The sequence below is a fragment of the Diuraphis noxia genome, unplaced genomic scaffold (genome assembly GCF_037042655.1).
Source record: "Diuraphis noxia isolate RWA-SAM2 unplaced genomic scaffold, SU_Dnox_SAM2 contig0005, whole genome shotgun sequence".
Taxonomy (NCBI): Eukaryota; Metazoa; Arthropoda; class Insecta; order Hemiptera; family Aphididae; genus Diuraphis; species Diuraphis noxia.
In genome coordinates, this window is record NW_028301715.1 from 15,168,649 (window position 1) to 15,189,861 (window position 21,213).

The 21,213-nt window shown below is 26.3% G+C and overlaps 2 protein-coding genes and 1 pseudogene across 3 annotated transcripts; 2 read left to right on the forward strand and 1 right to left on the reverse strand.

Moving 5' to 3' along the window:
* Window positions 1-40: 40 nt before the first annotated feature.
* On the reverse strand, window positions 41-11,940 carry rasp (protein-cysteine N-palmitoyltransferase Rasp). The gene is made up of 10 exons (XM_015510231.2): window positions 11,576-11,940; window positions 10,156-10,336; window positions 9,912-10,084; window positions 9,646-9,843; window positions 9,366-9,575; window positions 9,159-9,305; window positions 8,862-9,082; window positions 918-1,125; window positions 391-532; window positions 41-335 (listed from the first exon to the last, which is right to left on the reverse strand). The coding sequence occupies exons 2-10, from the start codon at window positions 10,271-10,273 to the stop codon at window positions 238-240; spliced, it is 1,515 nt and encodes a 504-aa protein (XP_015365717.1). The 5' UTR covers window positions 10,274-10,336; window positions 11,576-11,940; the 3' UTR covers window positions 41-237.
* LOC107163018 (gamma-glutamyl hydrolase B-like) lies at window positions 2,047-4,137 on the forward strand. Its single transcript, XM_015510232.2, has 4 exons — window positions 2,047-2,366; window positions 2,427-2,538; window positions 2,650-2,882; window positions 3,653-4,137. Exons 1-4 carry the CDS (start codon window positions 2,137-2,139, stop codon window positions 4,020-4,022), a joined length of 945 nt encoding a protein of 314 aa, XP_015365718.1. The 5' UTR covers window positions 2,047-2,136; the 3' UTR covers window positions 4,023-4,137.
* LOC107163019 (gamma-glutamyl hydrolase B-like) lies at window positions 6,457-8,365 on the forward strand (annotated as a pseudogene). The gene is made up of 4 exons (XR_016191901.1): window positions 6,457-6,895; window positions 6,975-7,086; window positions 7,296-7,528; window positions 7,907-8,365. The product of XR_016191901.1 is annotated as a gamma-glutamyl hydrolase B-like (transcript).
* Window positions 11,941-21,213: the final 9,273 nt, after the last annotated feature.

Here is a 21,213-nt window from a genome sequence, read left to right on the forward strand (position 1 = left end):
ATTTTTATCTGTAATACTTAGTGTTTAAAATTAATTTGTTTGATATACATACATAGGCTACAGACTTATTATTAAATCATTGCATTTACAATATTACAATATCAAATATAGGAACTATATTAATATAGTACATTATGTATAATGTAATTTGTACCGATTAATATTTATATTAAATTTAATACTTTGTGTTAATTGAATAAACTATGTACTTTGTTTAAGAGATATAATATACACAATTCATTGTTTTTTTGATTTTTTATAATGGTTGAATTCTATAGATACTTGACACATTGAATAAAATATTATGATAATAATAATGTTTTCAATCCATGTATCTAAAAAATATATAAATTTAAATAACAAGATCTGTTGAAGATAAAATTTACTTACTTAGTAAAAATATCGCTTCAAAAAAACTTAATCCGGCGTCAATACCGCCAAAAAAGAAAAAGTTTGAAATGGCCGACAGCATTGTTAAAGGACTGGTTATAAGTGCTAAAACCCGCCTTTCATTAGGGGCACTTAGTTTGTTCTATAATCAAATAGTATAAAATAGTAATGCACAGTAGTTGACTGATCTATATATATATTTTAGAGTTTATTTAATTTATAACTAGAAATAGTTTTTAATCGATCCTTTTTCAAATGGTTAATCTATAACTCACTGTAGTTATAGTTAGTCTCCACTTTGTGAAAAGCAGTATTAAAATTAGTAATACTTAATATAATATGCAGTAATCACCAATAAATTTACTACACACATCAAACATTCAAATATTGCAATTGATATTTGATAACAGAATCAATACAATTAATTTAAATTAAATAAACATATTCACTGCCTAATCTATTTTAAAACACACAAGCCCACTTGTCTCATATTTAAGACTTTTAAAATGAACAATTATATGAATTACCTTAATATAGAGGAAATAGTAAGAAGTTTTTCCAAAAACCCTTGCTAGAGTTTCCAATGTGATGCCTATGAAGTTGAATAGAGTCCATAAGAAAACTTCCCATGATAATCCATGCCAAATGAAAATAAATGCAAAACACAAAAATGACCTAGTCAATTTGGTACCAAGCCTAATATTTTCTGAATGTCCAGATGGTCTATAAATATACCTGAAAAATAACAATTAAATATATAAACACAAGTGAATACAATATGTTATTATTAATATTTATTGATTCTTATTATATTTTATTAGTAGTTAATACTTGAATTTTGTATTTGTATACATAAATATATTATTTTATATTATTTTAGTACCAATCTTATCTACTTATATATTTATATATTTTGAATGGATACAGAATAAAATAATTTTATTGTAATGTCAAAGGCATAATTGTGTTCCATTGTAAATGCATAGATGTACTGTATAAACTATAAATATTGTTATTACCATTGAATAGATCAAAAGTGTTTCCAGTTATCGTCCAGAGATAATAAAAGCACTAATCATTGAAAATCCAATGTGTAGAGTATGTTTCATTTTGAGTCTAAAATTTAATAAAATTATAACCTAAGCTCTTTTCTAAATATCTAATTATAAAAAAAAAAATCTTGTAGTCCAAAACTACTGAATATTAAATTAATTTTAATATCTAAAAAAGTAGCCATGGGATGCTGTTGAGACAGAAAATAATATTTTGTGCAATTAGTAGTATAGTCGTTGAAACATTTTTTTTTTGTATTTTTTTTATTATAAAAGACATTTTCAATCTATAAACAAGTTAATATAATAGGTAATTTATGTGATGACATAATTACATGACGTAAAAGCTGAGGAAAGGGAGCACTACTTCCAAAGTTGTTGCAACTTATAACTCAAAAACACATTTCAACCACTATTAAAGCTAATCTACACACTTATTATTTAAGAGAAACATCAAGTGTAGACGGATAGACGATAACAGTCTCTAGTGTAGTGATGAGATTAAATACACGTACAAATATGTTTATTCAACTAATCAATAACACACTTCAATGTTATTTACAAATTATATTAGTTCAAATTAATATTAGTACACACAAAAAAAATATTCATTCTTCTACAGCAAGTGTTGGTAATTTGGGTTGATTATTACTCCTTTATATTTCAATTTTGTCTAAGTGAAATTGGTAACAAAATGTATTCACTAATTTTTCTAACTTTAATTTTGAGTTTTGTGATAAAACTAACCATTTGTAATGAAAGGCCAGTAATTGGAATACTAACACAAGAAGTTTATTGGTCAGGTTTTAGAAAATCAGTACCATTAAATAGCTCGTATATAGCTGCATCTTATGTTAAATCAATTGAAGCTTCTGGAGGACGAGTTGTACCAGTTTTCACCAACAGAACTACTAAATATTACATGTATGGAACTGCACAATAATATTATCAGCAACATAATTAACAGTTATAAAATGTTTATAGAGACATGGTGAGAAAAGTTAATGGAATTTTGGTCCCCGGAGGAGGATGTGCATTTAATATTAGTTCTGGAATAGGTCGATCGACAAATGAAATTTTTCAGATTGCAAAAATCGTAAGTAATATAATATGTAACAGAATTAAAGATATTAACATCAATTTATATTTACATTTGTCTAGAATCAAACTATTTATGTCCATTGACTACATTTTGTCTGTTTTTCAGGTAAACAAATTAAATGATCATTTTCCTATTCTTGGAATTTGTTTAGGATTTGAACTTCTATTAATGGCATCTATTAAAGGGAAATTTCCTTTTTCAAAATGTAAAGCTCAAAATATGAATTTACCTTTAACACTGGTACCAGAAATGGAAGAAAAAAGTGTGTTATTTAGAAACATGCCGAAAGATATTCAAAATATATTACTTACAAAACCAGTCACAGCAAACCATCATATGTATGTATTAATCAAATGATTAGTTAATTATTTTGTTTAGATATATTTAAACGACAAAAAAATCAATTATTATATAAGGAATATATCAGTATAACTGAACAAATAATAACATATTACTCACGACTAGGACATGTAAGTTGTAGTAATGTATATTTTTCTATGCACTTTCAATTGATAGCAGATCAAGTTAGAAAGCTATTCTATACAATGACGAGTTTAAAAATTAAAAAATGCCTTATTTATTTTTATACCATGTCAATTTTAGAGAAAAGTGCCAACTTTTTCATATTTTCATTTATAATGTTAATACATTTTTCCTAACATATTTTGGATATTTGCATGCATATTGTCATTTGTAGCTCCAAATCTAATTCATTATAAAACAACAAATCAGTATTATTTCAAAAGTATTGGTGTAAAGGCCAATAAAAGAGATATTGCAAAAATATTTATAATTACTACAGGTTTGGTCTGTACATGCAAATTATATGTGGTCCAGATATGTATATTCAAAATTTATCTTACTGCTACTTTATTCAACTAACCTTACAAGAATATTATTTAATTTACATTTAACTGAATCATAGACGTGAAATAGAGGGTGGAGGCTAAAATGGCAATAGTTCCGTAGAATTCTGTCCCTGTATGAAAACTGAAACATTTTTTATTTTTAAAAATAGTAATAGCCCCTCTTCATATAAATTTATCATGCTACGCCTAAGAACTAAACATATAGTTTTTAAGTAATCAATAATTATTATTTTTTACAGTAAATGTATGAGGAAAACAAACTTTACGTCAATGGACTTAGATAAATTTTGGAATCCTATAACAGTAAATGAAGATAAAGATAATTTGACATTCATATCCATAATAGAAGCAAAAAATTATCCGTTTGTGGGGTTACAATTTCATCCAGAAAAAAATGCCTATGAATGGGAAAAAGATGACCCTCATAGTTGGTCAGCAATTTATTCAGCACGCTATTTTTTTGATTGGTTTATTAATGAATGTCGTAAAAACAAGCATAGATATATCAAAAAAAGTACTTTAAAAAATGAATTAATTTATAACTACCCTACAACATATGTGGGAAAAATGCATTCTGTTTTTGAGCAAGTTTACTTTTTTAATGAATAAAAGTATTATTTGTTTGGTCTAAATATCAAAACTCATATTAGTACTATAATTTTAAATAATATTGTGTACAATATGTTATTATTGCTATAATAAACAAGGGATGATTTAAAAATTATATTTTATATTTTAATAAAACCAATTATTTATATTTACACCTCAAATAAAAAATAAATTTTACTCGAGTTTCAATAACATACATTTTTTTAAATTGTCTTTAAGTTTATCAATCAAACAATGTTTTACAACTCTGAACAGTCTGAAGTGTTTTACAATCCAAAGCTAATTTTCTTAAATCATGAACCAAATTGAAATAATGTGTAAGAGTTTTTAGATAAAGATAAAATTAAATAAGGTATATAAATGTTTTTAATTCAGTGCATTTTTTACAATACATCAACCAAAAAAAAATGTGGGTAAGTAGATGTCGCTCTGCTGTACAGTAGTATAATGGGTGATATTTGAATTAAATGATATAATAACATTGTATACCAAAAATGATTCTGAGCGGAGAGGGTTTGTCAGTCAAGAATATTTTATAACATATTAATTATATTATTTTTTCAAAAAAAAAAACATGTAGGTACCTTTAAAATAAATTTCAAATTTATCAAATCAGATTCATTATGTACCCAACTCACTCAGTCATTAACACCATTAACTATAAAAATTAGAATATAAAGTTTACTCTAGAAATTTCAAGTATCCACAAATAATATTTTTTAATTACAACAATATAACTAAAATTGTTATTCTTGGTTAAGTATTTAATATGTAATTTTATCCAAATTTGAAATTAAAATAACTATAAAAAAAACTGCGTATGTATGGTTGTTAGATTTTTTTGTTACAGAATTAAATACTTATGTAGAACCTCGTTTTAAATTTTCAATCCTTAGCTATTATAGTTAAATGCTTTATAAATTGTTAACAATTAAATAATTTGTAAATTTTTAATTTAATAAATTTTGATGTTTTTTTACCAAACAAATAAAATTAAAAATGCCTATAAATAACTTAAAAAGATTTGAAATATTTTGAAAATTGTATTAAATATAGAAAATGTCTGTATAAACATTCAGTAAAAATGTCATATGTCTATGGTAATTTGTTTTAGAGTTCCACCAATATCTAAAATCGATTTTTCCAAAAATTGATTTCGCGTAAAAATTCCCATTTTTTCTAAATTTTTTTTTTTTGGTTTTTCCCGATGCTTTTGAAAACTATTGGGTATTTCAAAATTTGAACTCCCCAATAAACCATTTAGATTCACTTTCCAATCAGAAAAGCTACTGAAGTTGAAAATCAAAGCATTATTTCGACAACTTATCGTGTACACAGACACAAAAAAACACACCATTGTAAAATCAATACATTCATCGCTCTGCTTATCTAAATCTGTGAATCTAAAATAACTATGTTAACTACATATTTTTAAGAAAAGGTAATAATTTGATACAGAACTGAATAATACATATTATTATTATTGCAGACAGATGTTCAGTTTAAAAATGAACTTGTAATCATCAACTGCGGAAAGGTCTCCGCATTATTACAGGTACAGTCAAATCCACAAAAGTACAGTGGTTATCAGTCTTAGCCAACATCGAACCCCCACATATTCACCGACAAAATACTGTATTGCGAATTGCAGACATAATCCAAAATAACCAGGTATTGCCAATTCATGAATATGGAGTTGCATTGCCAAGACTCAAGTCCCGGCGCCCTTTATCGCGAGATTAGAAGCAATAAAGAACCATAGAAGACTTTAGCCCGACCCGTGGAAGGAAGAATGAGAAAATGACATCCCAACTAACGGTTCTTTAGTGGATAATGTACATAGTAAACCTCCAGGGTCAGACCTCTCTCGAAAACTCTGGACAAGGCTGAATCGCATACGCACAGGCCAAGGTCGGTGTAATTATTTATTACATAAGAGGAAAATCAAGACAGACCCTAAATGTGACTGTGGCGCAGATAAACAAACAATGGAACACATAGTAAGTGAGTGTGCAAAGAGGAAATTTACTGGAACCTTATCTGAGATACATTCGGTTACGGACAAGGCAATTAAATGGCTAGACTCATTAGACATCGAAATCTAACGTAATCCACTACCAAAGATAACGCAATATATATGCCACAGTACTGCACTCACATATTTACCAATCTATTTATTTATTAGTATTTTATATTCCATAGTTTATATTTGCTATATGCAGTTTTTTATTTATATATTTATTTGTTTACTCTAATTTGCCTGTTAGCTAATAGTATTAATACTGTAATAGTACTTTATAATTATATTGCATTCAATAAAGGTCATACGATAATAATAATCATCGTCTGGTAATTAAATTAATGCAATTTTAATTTACAAGTAATTGATTTGACATTTGAAGATTTTAATAATATATCTGATAAAACTATTATAATTTGAAACATGGTATAAAAAGTAAAATAGTAACATACTTTATATAATTATAATTTATAGCTATCATCATTTCTACAACATTTAATCTATACACATAAGACAAGTTTTGAAATAATTTTGAACTTGCAGTTGATTTGTATAATTAATATTTTAGTTTAGAAACTTGTCACTAACCTAAATATATATTTATTTAAATTGGTAACAATAAAATGTATTTACCAGTTTTTCTAACTTTAATTTTAAGTTTTTTGGTAAAACTAACCATTTGTAATGAAAGACCAGTGATTGGAATATTAACACAAGAAGTTTATTGGTCTAGTTTTAAAAAGTTAATACCATTTAATAAATCGTATATAGCTGCATCTTATGTCAAATCAATAGAAGCTTCTGGAGGACGAGTTGTACCAGTTTTCACCAACAGAACTACTGAATATTACATGTATGTTATACTTGTTATAGCATAGTTAAATTGCATACAACATACACAACTACAAATAAAATATGTTATTCTATTATAGGGATGTGGTGAAAAAAGTGAATGGCATTTTGGTCCCAGGAGGAGAATGTGCGTTGAATATTAGTTATGGAATCAGTCAATCAACATATAAAATTTTTCAAATTGCAAAACGTGTAAATAAAAATTAAGTAGATCAATAGATGAATACATTAATTGTTCATGGTTGAAATGTTATGTTGTTCATTTACTCAATATTATCTATTTTTCCAGATATAATATATAATAATTTTTTGATAGTTAGGATTTATTTAGGATTTGATTTTTTTTTAATTTCACAATTTTTTAATTCCAAAAGACCTTACGCTATCAATTTATTTTTCAGATAAATGATAACGGAGATCGATTTCCAATACTTGGAATTTGTCTAGGATTTGAACTTCTTCTAATTGCATCCATTGCTGGAAAAAATCCTCTAACACTCTGTGATTCTAAGAACATGAATCTACCTCTGAACCTTATACCAACAATGGAAGAGAAAAGTTTCTTATTCAAATCAATGCCAAAAAAGGTTTGAAACATACTACTTACAGAACCAGTCACAGCAAACCACCATAAGTATAAATTAATTCTAATAACTAATATCACAGTAGGGTGGTTTATATCATATAAATAATAATATATAATATTATATTATAATCACATTGGCCGATCTTAAGAGGTGGGGATGACATTTAATATTTCAAGACATAAATATCTTTAGGTTTTTAAAATTATTTTATATTTTTTAAACCTATTAATACATTAGCAATTGATTTCAATATTTTATAGAATTTATAAAATATAATACTCTTTTCTATAATTAAAGAGAAATTTAAAAAAAGGATTAAAGATTTCTAGACTTAGTAATATCATTAATATAATAAACATGGTTTTATTAATATGTTTATCAAAGCATTTTTTTACATTTTAAATAATTGGTTTTTCTATTTACAGTTATTGTGTAACAAAAAAGAACTTTAGGTCAATGAACTTAGATCGTTTTTGGAATCCTATAACAATAAATAAAGATGAAAATAATTTAACATTCATATCCACAGTAGAAGCTAAAAATTATCCATTTGTGGGATTACAATTTCATCCAGAAAAAAATGCTTATGAATGGAGAAAGAATGACCCTCATAGTTGGTCAGCAATATATTCAGCACGCTATTTTTATAATTGGTTTGTTAATGAATGTCGTCAAAGTAAGCATAGATTTATTAAAAATTATATGCTAGAAAATGAACTAATTTATAATTATCCTACTACATATATTGGAAGATTAAATTCTGTTTTTGAACAAATATACTTATTTGATGAATGAATGTATCAACTGTATATAAAATATTATAGCATATTAGTTTTAAAATTATAAATAGTCTAGTGAATTCTTCATTAAAATTTAATAATGTATCTGTATATAATCATTATTAATTACGCTTTAATAGTTTAATACACTATACACATTGAAAATATTAATTTGTTGGCTTTTTATTTTATTATCACAGTCATAGAATACTAATGTAATAATGTACTCAATGACAATGATAATAACTTGTATTTTCATAGATATTTATAAATAATTGAAATATTATATTATATTTTATTTTATTTTAAGACTTAAAACTCACAATACCTACTTTAAAGTAGATGTTTTATTTTAAATAAAATTAAAACTTCTATATATACAGTGAAACCAACCTATAAGGGACACTCATAGGACCATCAAAATATCCATTATAGAAAGGTTTGGTCATGCCTATATTTTTGAAAAGACCTTATTATTTTGTCTGTTATGAGAGGTGTGTGATGTTTCTTAAATCAGGTTTCATTGTATATAGATTTATATTAGGTGTATATAAAAATACTGCTAAATGTATGCACATCAAATAAATATAATTCAACTTACTCTTTTAAAAAGTTGTAAAGTCCTCGATCAAAACTTCTCCACATATCAGAATATAAATAAATCCGTGAAATACATTTTGGTGGCTTGGGAGGTTCAATGAATTCATCAAATCTTGCAATTGTGATAACAGTGCCATAAATGAATGTATACTTAATGAAAAAAAATTGTCCCATTCCAAAACCAAACCCACCAAGTGCACTAATTCCAAAATGTTTAAAAACCTAAAAAAAAAAATAATAATAAATTAAATCTTTACAACTAAATATATAATTTTATAATAGGTTTAACAACACATACTTTAATATTCTGTAAAAACATATTAATATAAACATAATGTAGAATGAACTCAGTAAAAAACATCCAAAAAAAATATCTAATCAAATTTTGTATGAGTTTTGATAAACGTTGGCTCAACGGTTTCATGGTAGTATTTTTATTTTTATCCTGTTGTAAAAAAATAAAATATTATAGGAATTAAAATAAATAATTTTAAAATAAAATTACATTAATTTTTTTGTGAATTATTATTGGTCCAAAAAAAAAACATGGTAAGTAAAATGAATATGCTAAAAAGTGTAGACAATTTGGCAAAGTTTTACTTTTAGCTTTATCCAATGAGCCAAGTGAAAAACTTATACAGCGTAATTGGTGCCAGTATAATGTCAAAAGTAATAAATACGCGATCTCTCCATCAGAACTAGAGTCAAAAATGGTCTAAAATCATACAATAATTATTATTAATCTGTATACAACTTAACTAACAATTTTTAACTCCCTCACTTACAAATAAAGAATCATTGTATGACCCCACTCCTAATAATAATAAGCTTGTAATCCAAATGGAAACTTGATTACCAAATAATAATAAACAGTAATAAATTAATGTCAGACTAAAAAATATGAAGACTGATAATAGACCAAAATTATACGCTACACATAAGCTTGTAACAGTAATAAGCCACACATCACGTATTGTTGATATCTATATAAAACAAAAACAAAATGTATAGTTTATCAAATAGGTATTTGTAAATTATTATGAATAAAAACCTTTGAAAAATAATGCTGTGTTATCAGTAGAATTGATGAATGTAAAATAACCCATGGACCTAATGAGTAGATGAGAAAAGTAGTCCATATTCTCCATTCTGGACAAGTATCTTTTCTTCGACCAAGCCAAGACCATCCAGGTACTAAGTCAGGAATCTCTGAATTTTTTAAATCTAATAAAAAATAAATATATATTAGGTACATGGAAAAACAAAAGATTAAAAATGTGCCATAAATTTCTTACTGGAGCTGACATCTAATAAACTATAAGCAGCATAAATTATGCCTGAAGCCCATATAACAGTATAACAAAATATTTCAAAATGATACAATGGCACATATTGATTTGCCACTTTTTTCATTTTAAATATTGGTAAATAAAATATAATATATATGTTATATTTAAATCAAACAAAATGTAACACCTAAAAATAATTAAAATCAATTTAGTATTAATTTACAATACAAAAATAATATATTACATTCATTAACTATTCATTCTTATAAATACAGTATGCACTTGGGGATTTAACATAATATGTACAATTTGATCACCCTAGAGTATTTGGAAAAGTTATATTAAAGGAAATATGTTTTAGTCAGGTATTATTAATTTTCCAGCATAATCACATAATTTACTTAAAATGATCAAACTGCAATCTTATTTCCTTTAACTTATTAAATACAAGTATTAAGACTACTATCAACTTGATATATTTGAGATTTTCTAGTTCTATATTTCAATACTCATGTGTTTAGTCCTTTATATTTCGACGAAATAGGTAAATTTATTTTCATCAGTCTAGTTTTTATTTCCTTCATTTGTATAGCAAAAATAATTGCCTCATTCAGCCAATCTGCACAGTGTCGTAGGTCTGTCCTCACATGTTAGTGAGTAATACATGACCTCAGTTAATCTCACATTGTCGGATCTCATTGTTAAGTAGTTAAAAAAAACACTGAAACTTTGTAATTTGATATGTATAATATACGACAAAATGTTTTCTGAAGGAAATCATTGCACAAGGACTTACAATTTAACAACGAGAGGGTTAGTTATATAATATTATATAAATTGGACACAACGAGTAGATATTTGATAATAAATAAATTTAATAACAATACATAGTAGATATGTACTAAATAATATTTGTAATATAATATTAAGCCTATAGACTTGCCCCTCATAAAAAGTTAGATAACTTGACTGATTCTACCTATTAGACTTAAATAGCCATACTACAGAAATACAGTATATATGTTTATATAGTCAAATATAAACAATGTGTAAGATATTGCACAAGTAATATGACTTGTTTCAGTCAGTGGCATATTTTGGTTGATTTCTCGGGGGTTGTCAAAATTTATTGAACCTCAAAAAAAAAATTTTTAGTATTATTTACTAATGTAAAAATACATTGAATTAATTTTTTAACAAATTAATATGTTAGGAATTGACAAGAAGTTTTACATTTGATAAAAATAGTATACTATAAAATAAGTGACAACACTAATGTCCAATATATTAGGACTTTTTTTTAAATTTCGGGGGGTGTCAAGACATGGAGGGCATCCCCCCAAAATACGCCACTGGTTTCAGTAGTTATTTTTTTTTTTAGTTGAATTTATTATAATTATAATATAATTACGATTTAAGTACTTACAATACTCATTTTTAACATTATGTTCATTCAAAATAAAAACTGAATAGAATGGAAACATTGGAAACATTAATACATGGTATTGTTAATTATCATTAATTTATTAAATACATCACAATCTGTAAGATCCATCTTAATAATACGATTCTTGTCGACAATACTCTAATCGTGTTGGTAAGTGTAAAGTGACTGCAAGTATTATAACATATTTATATTGTAAGTAACTAAGTAATATACTTCCTATGCTACAAGTCTTCAATCATATTGTAGACGAATTGTCTTAGTCTTATACTAATACTAATATACTGATATATTATACTATTATAGTCATATTATAAACGTATAAAACGCACGAGTATAATATTATTATCACTAGCCAGTAGCCACTGGCAATTTGGCTGCTGCGCGCGTATCTCCCCTTATCAATACCATTGTCACGGTCATTTTAAAATATATGTCGATCTGATTATGTGCATGTGATTTACTACCATAGAATAATATTCTAAAATAATATTATATAATATAATAATAATAAAATAATAATATAATATATTATATTATAATATTCTATGGTACTACATACATTAATATAATAAATTAATAACTGACTATACTTACCTGGAATTGAAAAAAACTTTTTCTTTTAACCCCCTAAAACGGCTGTAACGTACCGATTATATAGGTCCAGTCCCCTACAAGAAAATATTTATATTGTCTATTAATTCAACTATTTCAACTCATCTATGAAGTGAATGTATAAATTGACGTTGATGAATAATATTTTCTTAGAAAATTAAGATAAGTGTAACTAATAGATTACAAATTATTTTAAGATTTATTAATGTCAAAAAAGTATTGATAAAGGCTTTATATGTTCTAAATTGGCCATTATTTGGCCAATGATATGTAATTAAAAAAATAAATTACCATTAATAAATCAAAGTAAATCATATCATTGACATAAGAGACTATATAATATGATTACCTATGTCTATATAAATAGTTTAATTCATTTAAAAGCGTATTTTTTTTTAGGGTTTTTTAATAATATCTACAAATATGACGGTTGCCTGCATATAACCTAATGATAAAACGGTTTTGTTTGGTAGTACGTAGAAATTATTGTTTAAAAATTGTGTACACAAAAATCGAATTGAGCTATATTATGAAAAAAAAAATTGGAAGGAGGGATAGGAGCCCGCAGGCAAATGATTTATAAGAAGTAAAAAAAAATAAAATATTCGGAAAAATGTATCGACTAAAGTAAAATAATAAAAAAAAATGGGAAAGGGGATTGGCACCCGCAGGCAAATGAATTATAAGAATCAGAAAAAAAAAAATTTGAAAAAATTATAATATATGAATTTATGAATACACAATGAAGTCTGCAGTATGTAATCTTATGAAAATTTAATTAAATAAACTATTAAGCACAATAAAACTGTGATATTTTTATAATTTATGGGTATAATGGTTTATAAAGTTTAAAAATTGTGTACACAAGAAACGAATTGAGTAATATTACGAAAAAAAAATGGAAGGGGGAATTGGAGCCCACAGGCAAATGATTTATAAGAAGCAAAAAAAAAAAAATTTTTTTGAAAAATGTATCAACTAGAGTAAAATAATATAAAAAAAATGGGAAGGGGGGATTGGCGCCCGCAGGCAAATGATTTATAAGAATCAAAAAAAAAGAAATAAAAGATTGGCAAAAATTTGTTATTTAAGAATACACAATGAAGTCTGCAGTATGGAATGTTAAGAAATATGAATTCAATTAACTAGTTACTAAGATTAACAAAATGAGACCTATCATTATTAATCTTTCAATCTTGTGCACACAAAAATTAGCAATTGTTAAATTAAGAAGATTAGAAATTGAAAAAGATTTTAAATCATAACCTTACATTGCAGTCCATAATCTTCAATCTACTAATCCCAACAAATTATTTACAGTTATTAGTTCGTTGAGGAATAAAGTTTTAGACAGTTCTCTGTTAGAATGTGATGATTATTAATTGAAATTCATTGATGATCTATGTATTGTTAATAATTTTGTTTATCATACCTACTTCAGTTTATTTAATGAAAATATAAATTATGAGGGTAACGTGAGTGAACGTTATAAAACTCATTTAAATTTCAAACAATTTTAAAAATGAGGAAATAAGGCTCGTAGTTATGGACTGCAATGATTTTACCTATTATATAGTATTCTAGATATTAAAGTTATGGTACAAATTATGATCAGAGGACGCATTATTTACTGTGTTTGACATTAGTTAGTTTTTACGAAATACTGGTTTAACACTAATATTGTTTTAAAATCGTGTTAAAAATTACGACAATATTAATCATATTATGGTACAAATAATATCATAATTAATTAAATATTACTTATAAAATCAAAAAAAAGTATATATTATTTACTAATATATTAAGTATAGAATTAATATTTTCCTCGTTAATTTTTAAATATTTTCTTTCATTGTTATGTTTACAATATCGAATACCTATCTTAATAGTTAGTAGGAAAAGATCAATGCAAAGGTCTCGACCAGTGATGATGATAGTCATCTATCATCAACTGAGCTCAACTTACAATTGCCTCTAGGTACCTAACCTAAACAAACCTCCTTATGACTTAATTAACCATCTGAATGTCCGCGGGGAAGGCAGTGCCGTAGCCAGGGTTAGGATTTGGGGAAGGAAAAAGTGTATACAGTACTATACACCCAATTCCCCTCGGGAAGGCTGACTACGACACTGGGTTTAATAAGTATCAATCTGAATGTCCGTAGAAAAATCAATAGGATTTGGGTAACGCGTGACAAACAGATGGTTAACTAGGACACTTTGAATAAAAAGATCCTTAGTTGGTTCCCGATATAAGTGTTTACTTATCAAGTTGTTCTATTGATTGTTAACCTCTTAAAAATACCTTTTATTATTAAGATATAGGGCCTATTGAAATATTTTCCCCCTACTAGATTTTTAGGATTTCGGTACCACTTCCTTTTAGATAATACGTATAGTATGGATAGAGCAATGCTCAACTTTTTGTGTGTATAATTATTAATTTTAAGCACATATTTATAAGACGAGTGTCTAGTCGTGATGAGTGTATATAATAGGCAAATCCATAGTAGGTACATATACTATCAAGTTTTTAATAAAAATATATGATCTAAACATGGAAGTATGATTGGGCGTAAATTGTAGAAGTAATAACTAATGAGTTTTAAAAATGTATATGTTCGTATTGTCTCCGACTTACAAAAGTCTTGTTGAAAAGAATTTACTTATTATTATTAAAAACTGATGATCCTATTGCAGGTAACGCTGAACATATTCTTTTTTTATGTCTTGCACTTGTAAGAATAACTAAATACTTGGACAAGTGAAACATCCCCATTAAAGAAAAACAACTTTTGTAACATAATTAATATAACATAAATGAGTTATTACCTAAATTATGTCCCCTTCCAACACACTAAAATTATAGTTTTTATACTTTTCTGGCCCCAAAAACGTCATGTGGCGTCATGATAATTTTTTTTTATAATATGGTACCTAAAACAAAAACGATCCTCGACACTTGAAGTTGAATTATTACGATTTTGAATATTTTTTAATTGAAATTAACTAAAAGACTTTTGCATAATTTTTTCTACAATAAAATATTATTATTTATTATTTCAACATAACATTTTGCTGTGTGATACGTAACATTTACATCGCAGTGTCTGTATTTTTTTATGTGATAAAGATCAAGTGTCCAGAAGAAAATTTAATCATCTAAAATATCATAAATTACATACTTATTGTTAATTATTATTATTGAAAAGTTATACTATATGAATTCTGATATCTTTTCTAGACTTAAGCAATGTACAATTTGGTTCGTATTATTTTTATTATTACATAATACCTACACATTTTTTTTTTTTAACAAATCTATTGGCAACTATGGCCCATATTACTTGTGTTTGTTTAGAAACACGTGGAACATGTGGGGCAAGGATTCGTCACTAAGAACCCAGGTGATCACCCATCCAGGAGCTAGTGACGCCAGGCGATGTTTGACCACGGCAAACAACCGCGCCACACCAGGCCCCAAAATACACTTTTGTGTATTCTAAATATAAATGTTATTTTTTGGTATTATTACATTAGTATACGACTAGTGTGTGCATATAATATACCAGGCCAGAGGCAATTTTTTTTCAATGGTTCAACTGCATAACCTGATTTTATTGTTTGGTTTAAAACACATGTAAATAGGACGAGGATTCGTCACTAAGAACCCAGGTGGTCACCCATCCAGGAGCTAGTGACGCCGGTCGACGCGTTGACCTCAGAACCAGTAAGTGACTTCGGCCAACCACCGTACCACACTTGCAGGTCCCAAATTTACAATTTAAACATATAAAAACTATAACCTTATTTATTATATGAGATAATTAGTAGGTACTTGTACGTCTATTTTTCATCAAGTTCAAGAATGTTTTTTTTTTGTTTATTTAGATAATAATAACAACAACACGTAGGCCACTTAAAATATTGAATAGTTAAACATTTTAAAAATCAATTAGACTAGTCAAAAAAGTAAACGAATAAAATTAGTATAAATTCCAACACTCGAATAAAATAATAATTTAAAAACGATTGTATTTCTCAGAAAAGTTACCTATCACCAGTTCTTATTTCTTTCCAGTATTAGAGATTTGGATTAATTTAAAAAAATTATTATTAGAAGTAGCTTTCAATTTTGTAACGAAATTCTTATAATTCTTAATCACCTTCAAATGTTGTTTTTCTTTTATCCGAATAAATTACTATTACGAATTTTTAATTTTACAACATTTTATGTATATACTAGTGCAAGGACTTTTTATGCATTTTGTGTATTTTTCTTTTTTGTAAGCTTTATTGTATACTGATTGCGCTAGGTTAGTAGTAGTACACAGCGTATTTCAAAACGTGTGTGATCAAATTCTAAATGTTTTTAATGCATATTTTAATAGTTTATTGAAAATCAAGCACTTAAATAAATATTTTTATGAATTAAGGTATAATATTATATAAAATATATTAGATACGAATGAAGAATGAAATTTGTACTGGCTCTTTATTTTTTATTTTGAAATACATATATAATATAATATACGAGTATGTCACAAAAAATGTATCCTGTTCAGTCTTGTTTAATGTCCTGCAAACAGAATTGAAAGATATTTATAGGGTAATGAGTGATAAAGTGTACCTTGGGACACACGGTATATATATATTATCATATAATGATAAATACATAAAAAATTAAATTAAAGAATTTGCATTGTAATAAAAGAATGTAATTATTTTTAAGGCATATTTAACTTCATATATTTGATGAATTTTTAAAACATGAAAGTCCTCGCTCTACAGTTATTAATTATTACTTTTACTTCCAATCATGCCTACTTTCAAGTTTATTGTTTTAATCACAATTATAGTCCAGTCATGTAAAAAAAGTATTCGAATAAGTACCTAAAATGAATATTTTGAGATTGAGAATTTATAATATAAAATATATATTTTTTTTTTTTTACTTATCAAACGACAACTCTAGTTCTTTTTTTTATTAGTATTACAATACTTTTCATAATTAAAATTGTATGTACATTTTTTTAATGTGATTTTCATTTTAAAGAATTTAAAGCACATATTAAAATTTTTTCAAAAAAAGTTATGATTATAACATAATATAATATTATTATGTTATTTATTTTAAAGTTTTAAAATTGTTTTTGTTTTTTAGACAAATAAAATTAAAATAATATGTTTAATGAGATTATAAATCTGTAAATATAAATAAAATTTGTTATTTTAAATATTTAAATAAAATATTCATTTGATTGATGTGATATTTTAACAAAATATGAAATTGCCAAAATCATACTTTTCACAAGACTGTAATAATGTAAACAATCAACAATCAAGAGCATTTTCAAATTGATAACACTTAAGGGGTGTCAGTGCGTTTCTTTTTTTCTCTCTGACCCACGCAGAACATAGCAAATATTACGTTCACTATTATCATAATAATTTCTAAAATTAGAGTAGTTCTCTCTAATTTTAGAAATTATTAAGATTATTGAAATTATTGTGAACAAAAAATTTGGTTTATTGCGCTTGAGTCGGAGAGATAAATTTGCAATGACATCTTCTGAAACCAACCTTCTCTTTTTATTCTATCCCATAAGTCCGAAGGTTGTAAACCTTAACTAACCTGGTAGTTTCACCCAAAGGGTCCAGCGACCTTTGCATTTCAAGATCCTTTCTTACGTATTCGGAATTGTTGACATAACTATTCTACCTATTCCCCTTTCCCCACCTAACCTAATCCACTCCCTACCACTAACTCACTCTCGACCCCTATCACCCCTTTTTCTCTCACTATCTCCCTCTCATCCTCTCTATCTCTGTTCCTATCCTTCTTTCACTCTCTCTTTCCCAGTCGCCATAGTACCTATATACCTAACCTAACCCAAACCTAACTTTAGCCTATTTATCTCTCACTCTCTCTCTCTCTCTCTCTCTCTCTCTACCACCTCTCTCCCACCACTCTCACACTCCCAGTCTCTGTAGTACCTACCTACAGGTCATCGTACCTGATGATTGTTGAAAATATTTAAATATCATTGAGGAAAATATTTTTTTTCGTTCATGTCTGCTTTTCTATCTAATTAAAATGTTAGAATCTTTAATCGACTGCGTCTTCCGCAACGAATTTGGCAATCGCCGTAGATTATTTTATATTAAATCAATTAGATAAATCCACAGATATAATATTATACTATTATACAACCTTTGTATCAACGATGTCCGTGTATACAATTAGTTCATTTAAATAATGAAATGTGATAACTTTACCGACATAATGTATAACTTTAAATTAAAATTATGTCTAATAATATACTAATAAAGTACCTAGCTTTTATTTTAATTTTTTTATTTGATTATCGATTAAGATGGTGTTTAAATTTTAGAGGCGCATGCATATTTTTACTTAAATATATTTTTTATAAGCTATATGAAATAAAAATGTTGATTATAATAAACGCGATTACTGATTATTGGATGTGATATACATTAAATTTCCGTACCGACCATGTCAGGTGCCAGTTAGTTTATAAAATTTCAAGTCTAACATTTTTTCCGAATACGTAATTAATAATTAATATTTATTATGATAAATTAATCATGGCAAAAGCCACCAATATGTCAAGCATGTGGCACAACAATCACAATCAAACAATCTTCGTAGAATGCAAAATATATGAAAAACTAAGAGAAGAACTTAACATAAGTCATGACATCGGAACAAGTCTTAGTCGAAATCCAAACAACGAAATAAGCACCGTACATTTTTTCAAAGCAAAAAAAATTCTCCATTTATTATTAGAATTCAAAACTAACAACTATAATTATTCATTTATATACATATATATATGTATTTATGTATTTTTATTTTTTAGTATTATATTAAATGAAACTGCTAATGGCCACAGATGTCTAAGCAGAAATTATTAAAAATTTCAAGATCAATAAAAAAAAATAATAATAATAATTTAATAAATTAATTGTTTTGGTAGGTAAATTATATATCATTTTATTTTAAGCTATTCATGAATATTCTAAATTTTAAATTGTATTAGTTTATTTCCAATAAATATTAATAGTAATAACTAATAATATGTTTCCAGTAAAAAACCTTGTAAATGTAATTTAATAAACCGGCTTATAATATAATATTTTTCTTTTGTCAGTTGCAATACTTACATCAAGCAATTTCTAGTTTTTATTTAAAACAGTTCTTTCGCTGCATCTTATGATTTTCTTTTTTGGGATATTTTTTTAAGACATATTATAATATAGAAGGAAAATTGTATAAATATTGAATTTAAAATATGAATATTTATTGTTCAATGATAATCATTAATTATTTATCAATGCAAAAATTACTATGTAAATCAGTAATCACTATAAATGTGTAGGTATGTTCCACCAATTTTTTTATTGAAAGACTAACTATATTTTCTATACGTCAGTCGCGGATAATAAGTTATATTATGTAAATAACACTAAAACAATAAATGGTTGTTGCATGCCAAACTGAACCATACAAACTAGTCCACTAGTTCATAAATAGTAAAATCTACAATATTTCATGAGTATACGATTTATTTATACTTATTTTAAGCATATTTATTTATTTATTTAGTTTTGGGAAGGAATTTGAAAACTTTTTGTTTAGAATAAAATGTACGCGTGAAATAGAAGTATTAATTGTTGAATTTTACGCGGCACAAGGGTGTATGGTGAACTGTTTTTAATACTATTTACAAAAAGTATTATTAATATTCTATGAGCGGTCCGCGGCGTACGTATAATGAATAAAAAATAACTCGACAATCGCCGATCTTATATATATATAGTTGCTTCGTGTATTTTATTCATTTGCGTGCTTCGGTATTTAAGACACTTGTCCGTTTGGACATATTTATATTAATATATTTTTAATATAGGTATTTGCAACTAAAGTATATAAAAAAACTTACCAAACATTGACTCTTCTAGTGAAATTTCTGTTTGTGCGGTTACGAACGCTAAACGCATCATCTTCACCGCTCTGAAATGGACGTTGGTAAATGAAATTATTCATTTACCCGAACAGAATATATTAAATTGGCTGTGTCACAGATTTATTCGTTTAAAGGTATATAATTATATAAGTAATTATAAATATTTATAAAGTCTTAGAAGCTTTAAAAATCTACCACGTTCACCGATGAGTGATGACAAAGCTATACCATGATATCTTCTATTTTTTCGTATTCTCGTATTTAAAATTTTTAAGGGGACGTAATACCTGCGTGTATTGTCTCCGTGCTCCGCCTTACAAGTGCATAATAATATAGCAATTTTCACAATCAGCAGAAACGTATAGGGTTCTGTTAATTTAAAATGTAGTTGAATTGACCTCTTAATTCTTATAAAGTTTAAAGGTAAGATTATTATCTAGACAACCTCATATGCTCTTAATTATATTTTAATTTTAAGGCGAGTTATAAATATTTTAAGATATTATAATAACTATTTAAGAATTTTAAATACTCATATTTGTATAATAAAATTATTATTATTATTATTAATATTATTATAATTATTAAGCTACTACTTATTTATAAACATCTGACATTTAAAACGGTTTTCGATTTTTTCATTGAATTTAAATAAAAACTGTTTACTTGGTAAAAACTTGAACATTTAATAAAATAAGGTTCCTTATAAGATGTTAGGCGTTATAAACTGACTACCACTTACATTCATTGTACTGTACTAAACAGATTGGGCGTTACAGATAGTTTTTTATTACCGTTTAAATTTTGGAATTAGATATTAATGTAATTCAAATATATTGTTCGGAGGGATTTAAATCGGTCACGTAAATTATTACTATTATTATACTTACACATTTGTCAGTATGTCGGAATAACGTTTTTAAAACGGGTCAGGTATAATTTGCCGTATCAATTTAATTATCTGGTGGTTTATTAGTTGTTCAGCTTATTTTCGATAAAATAAATTGTTTTACG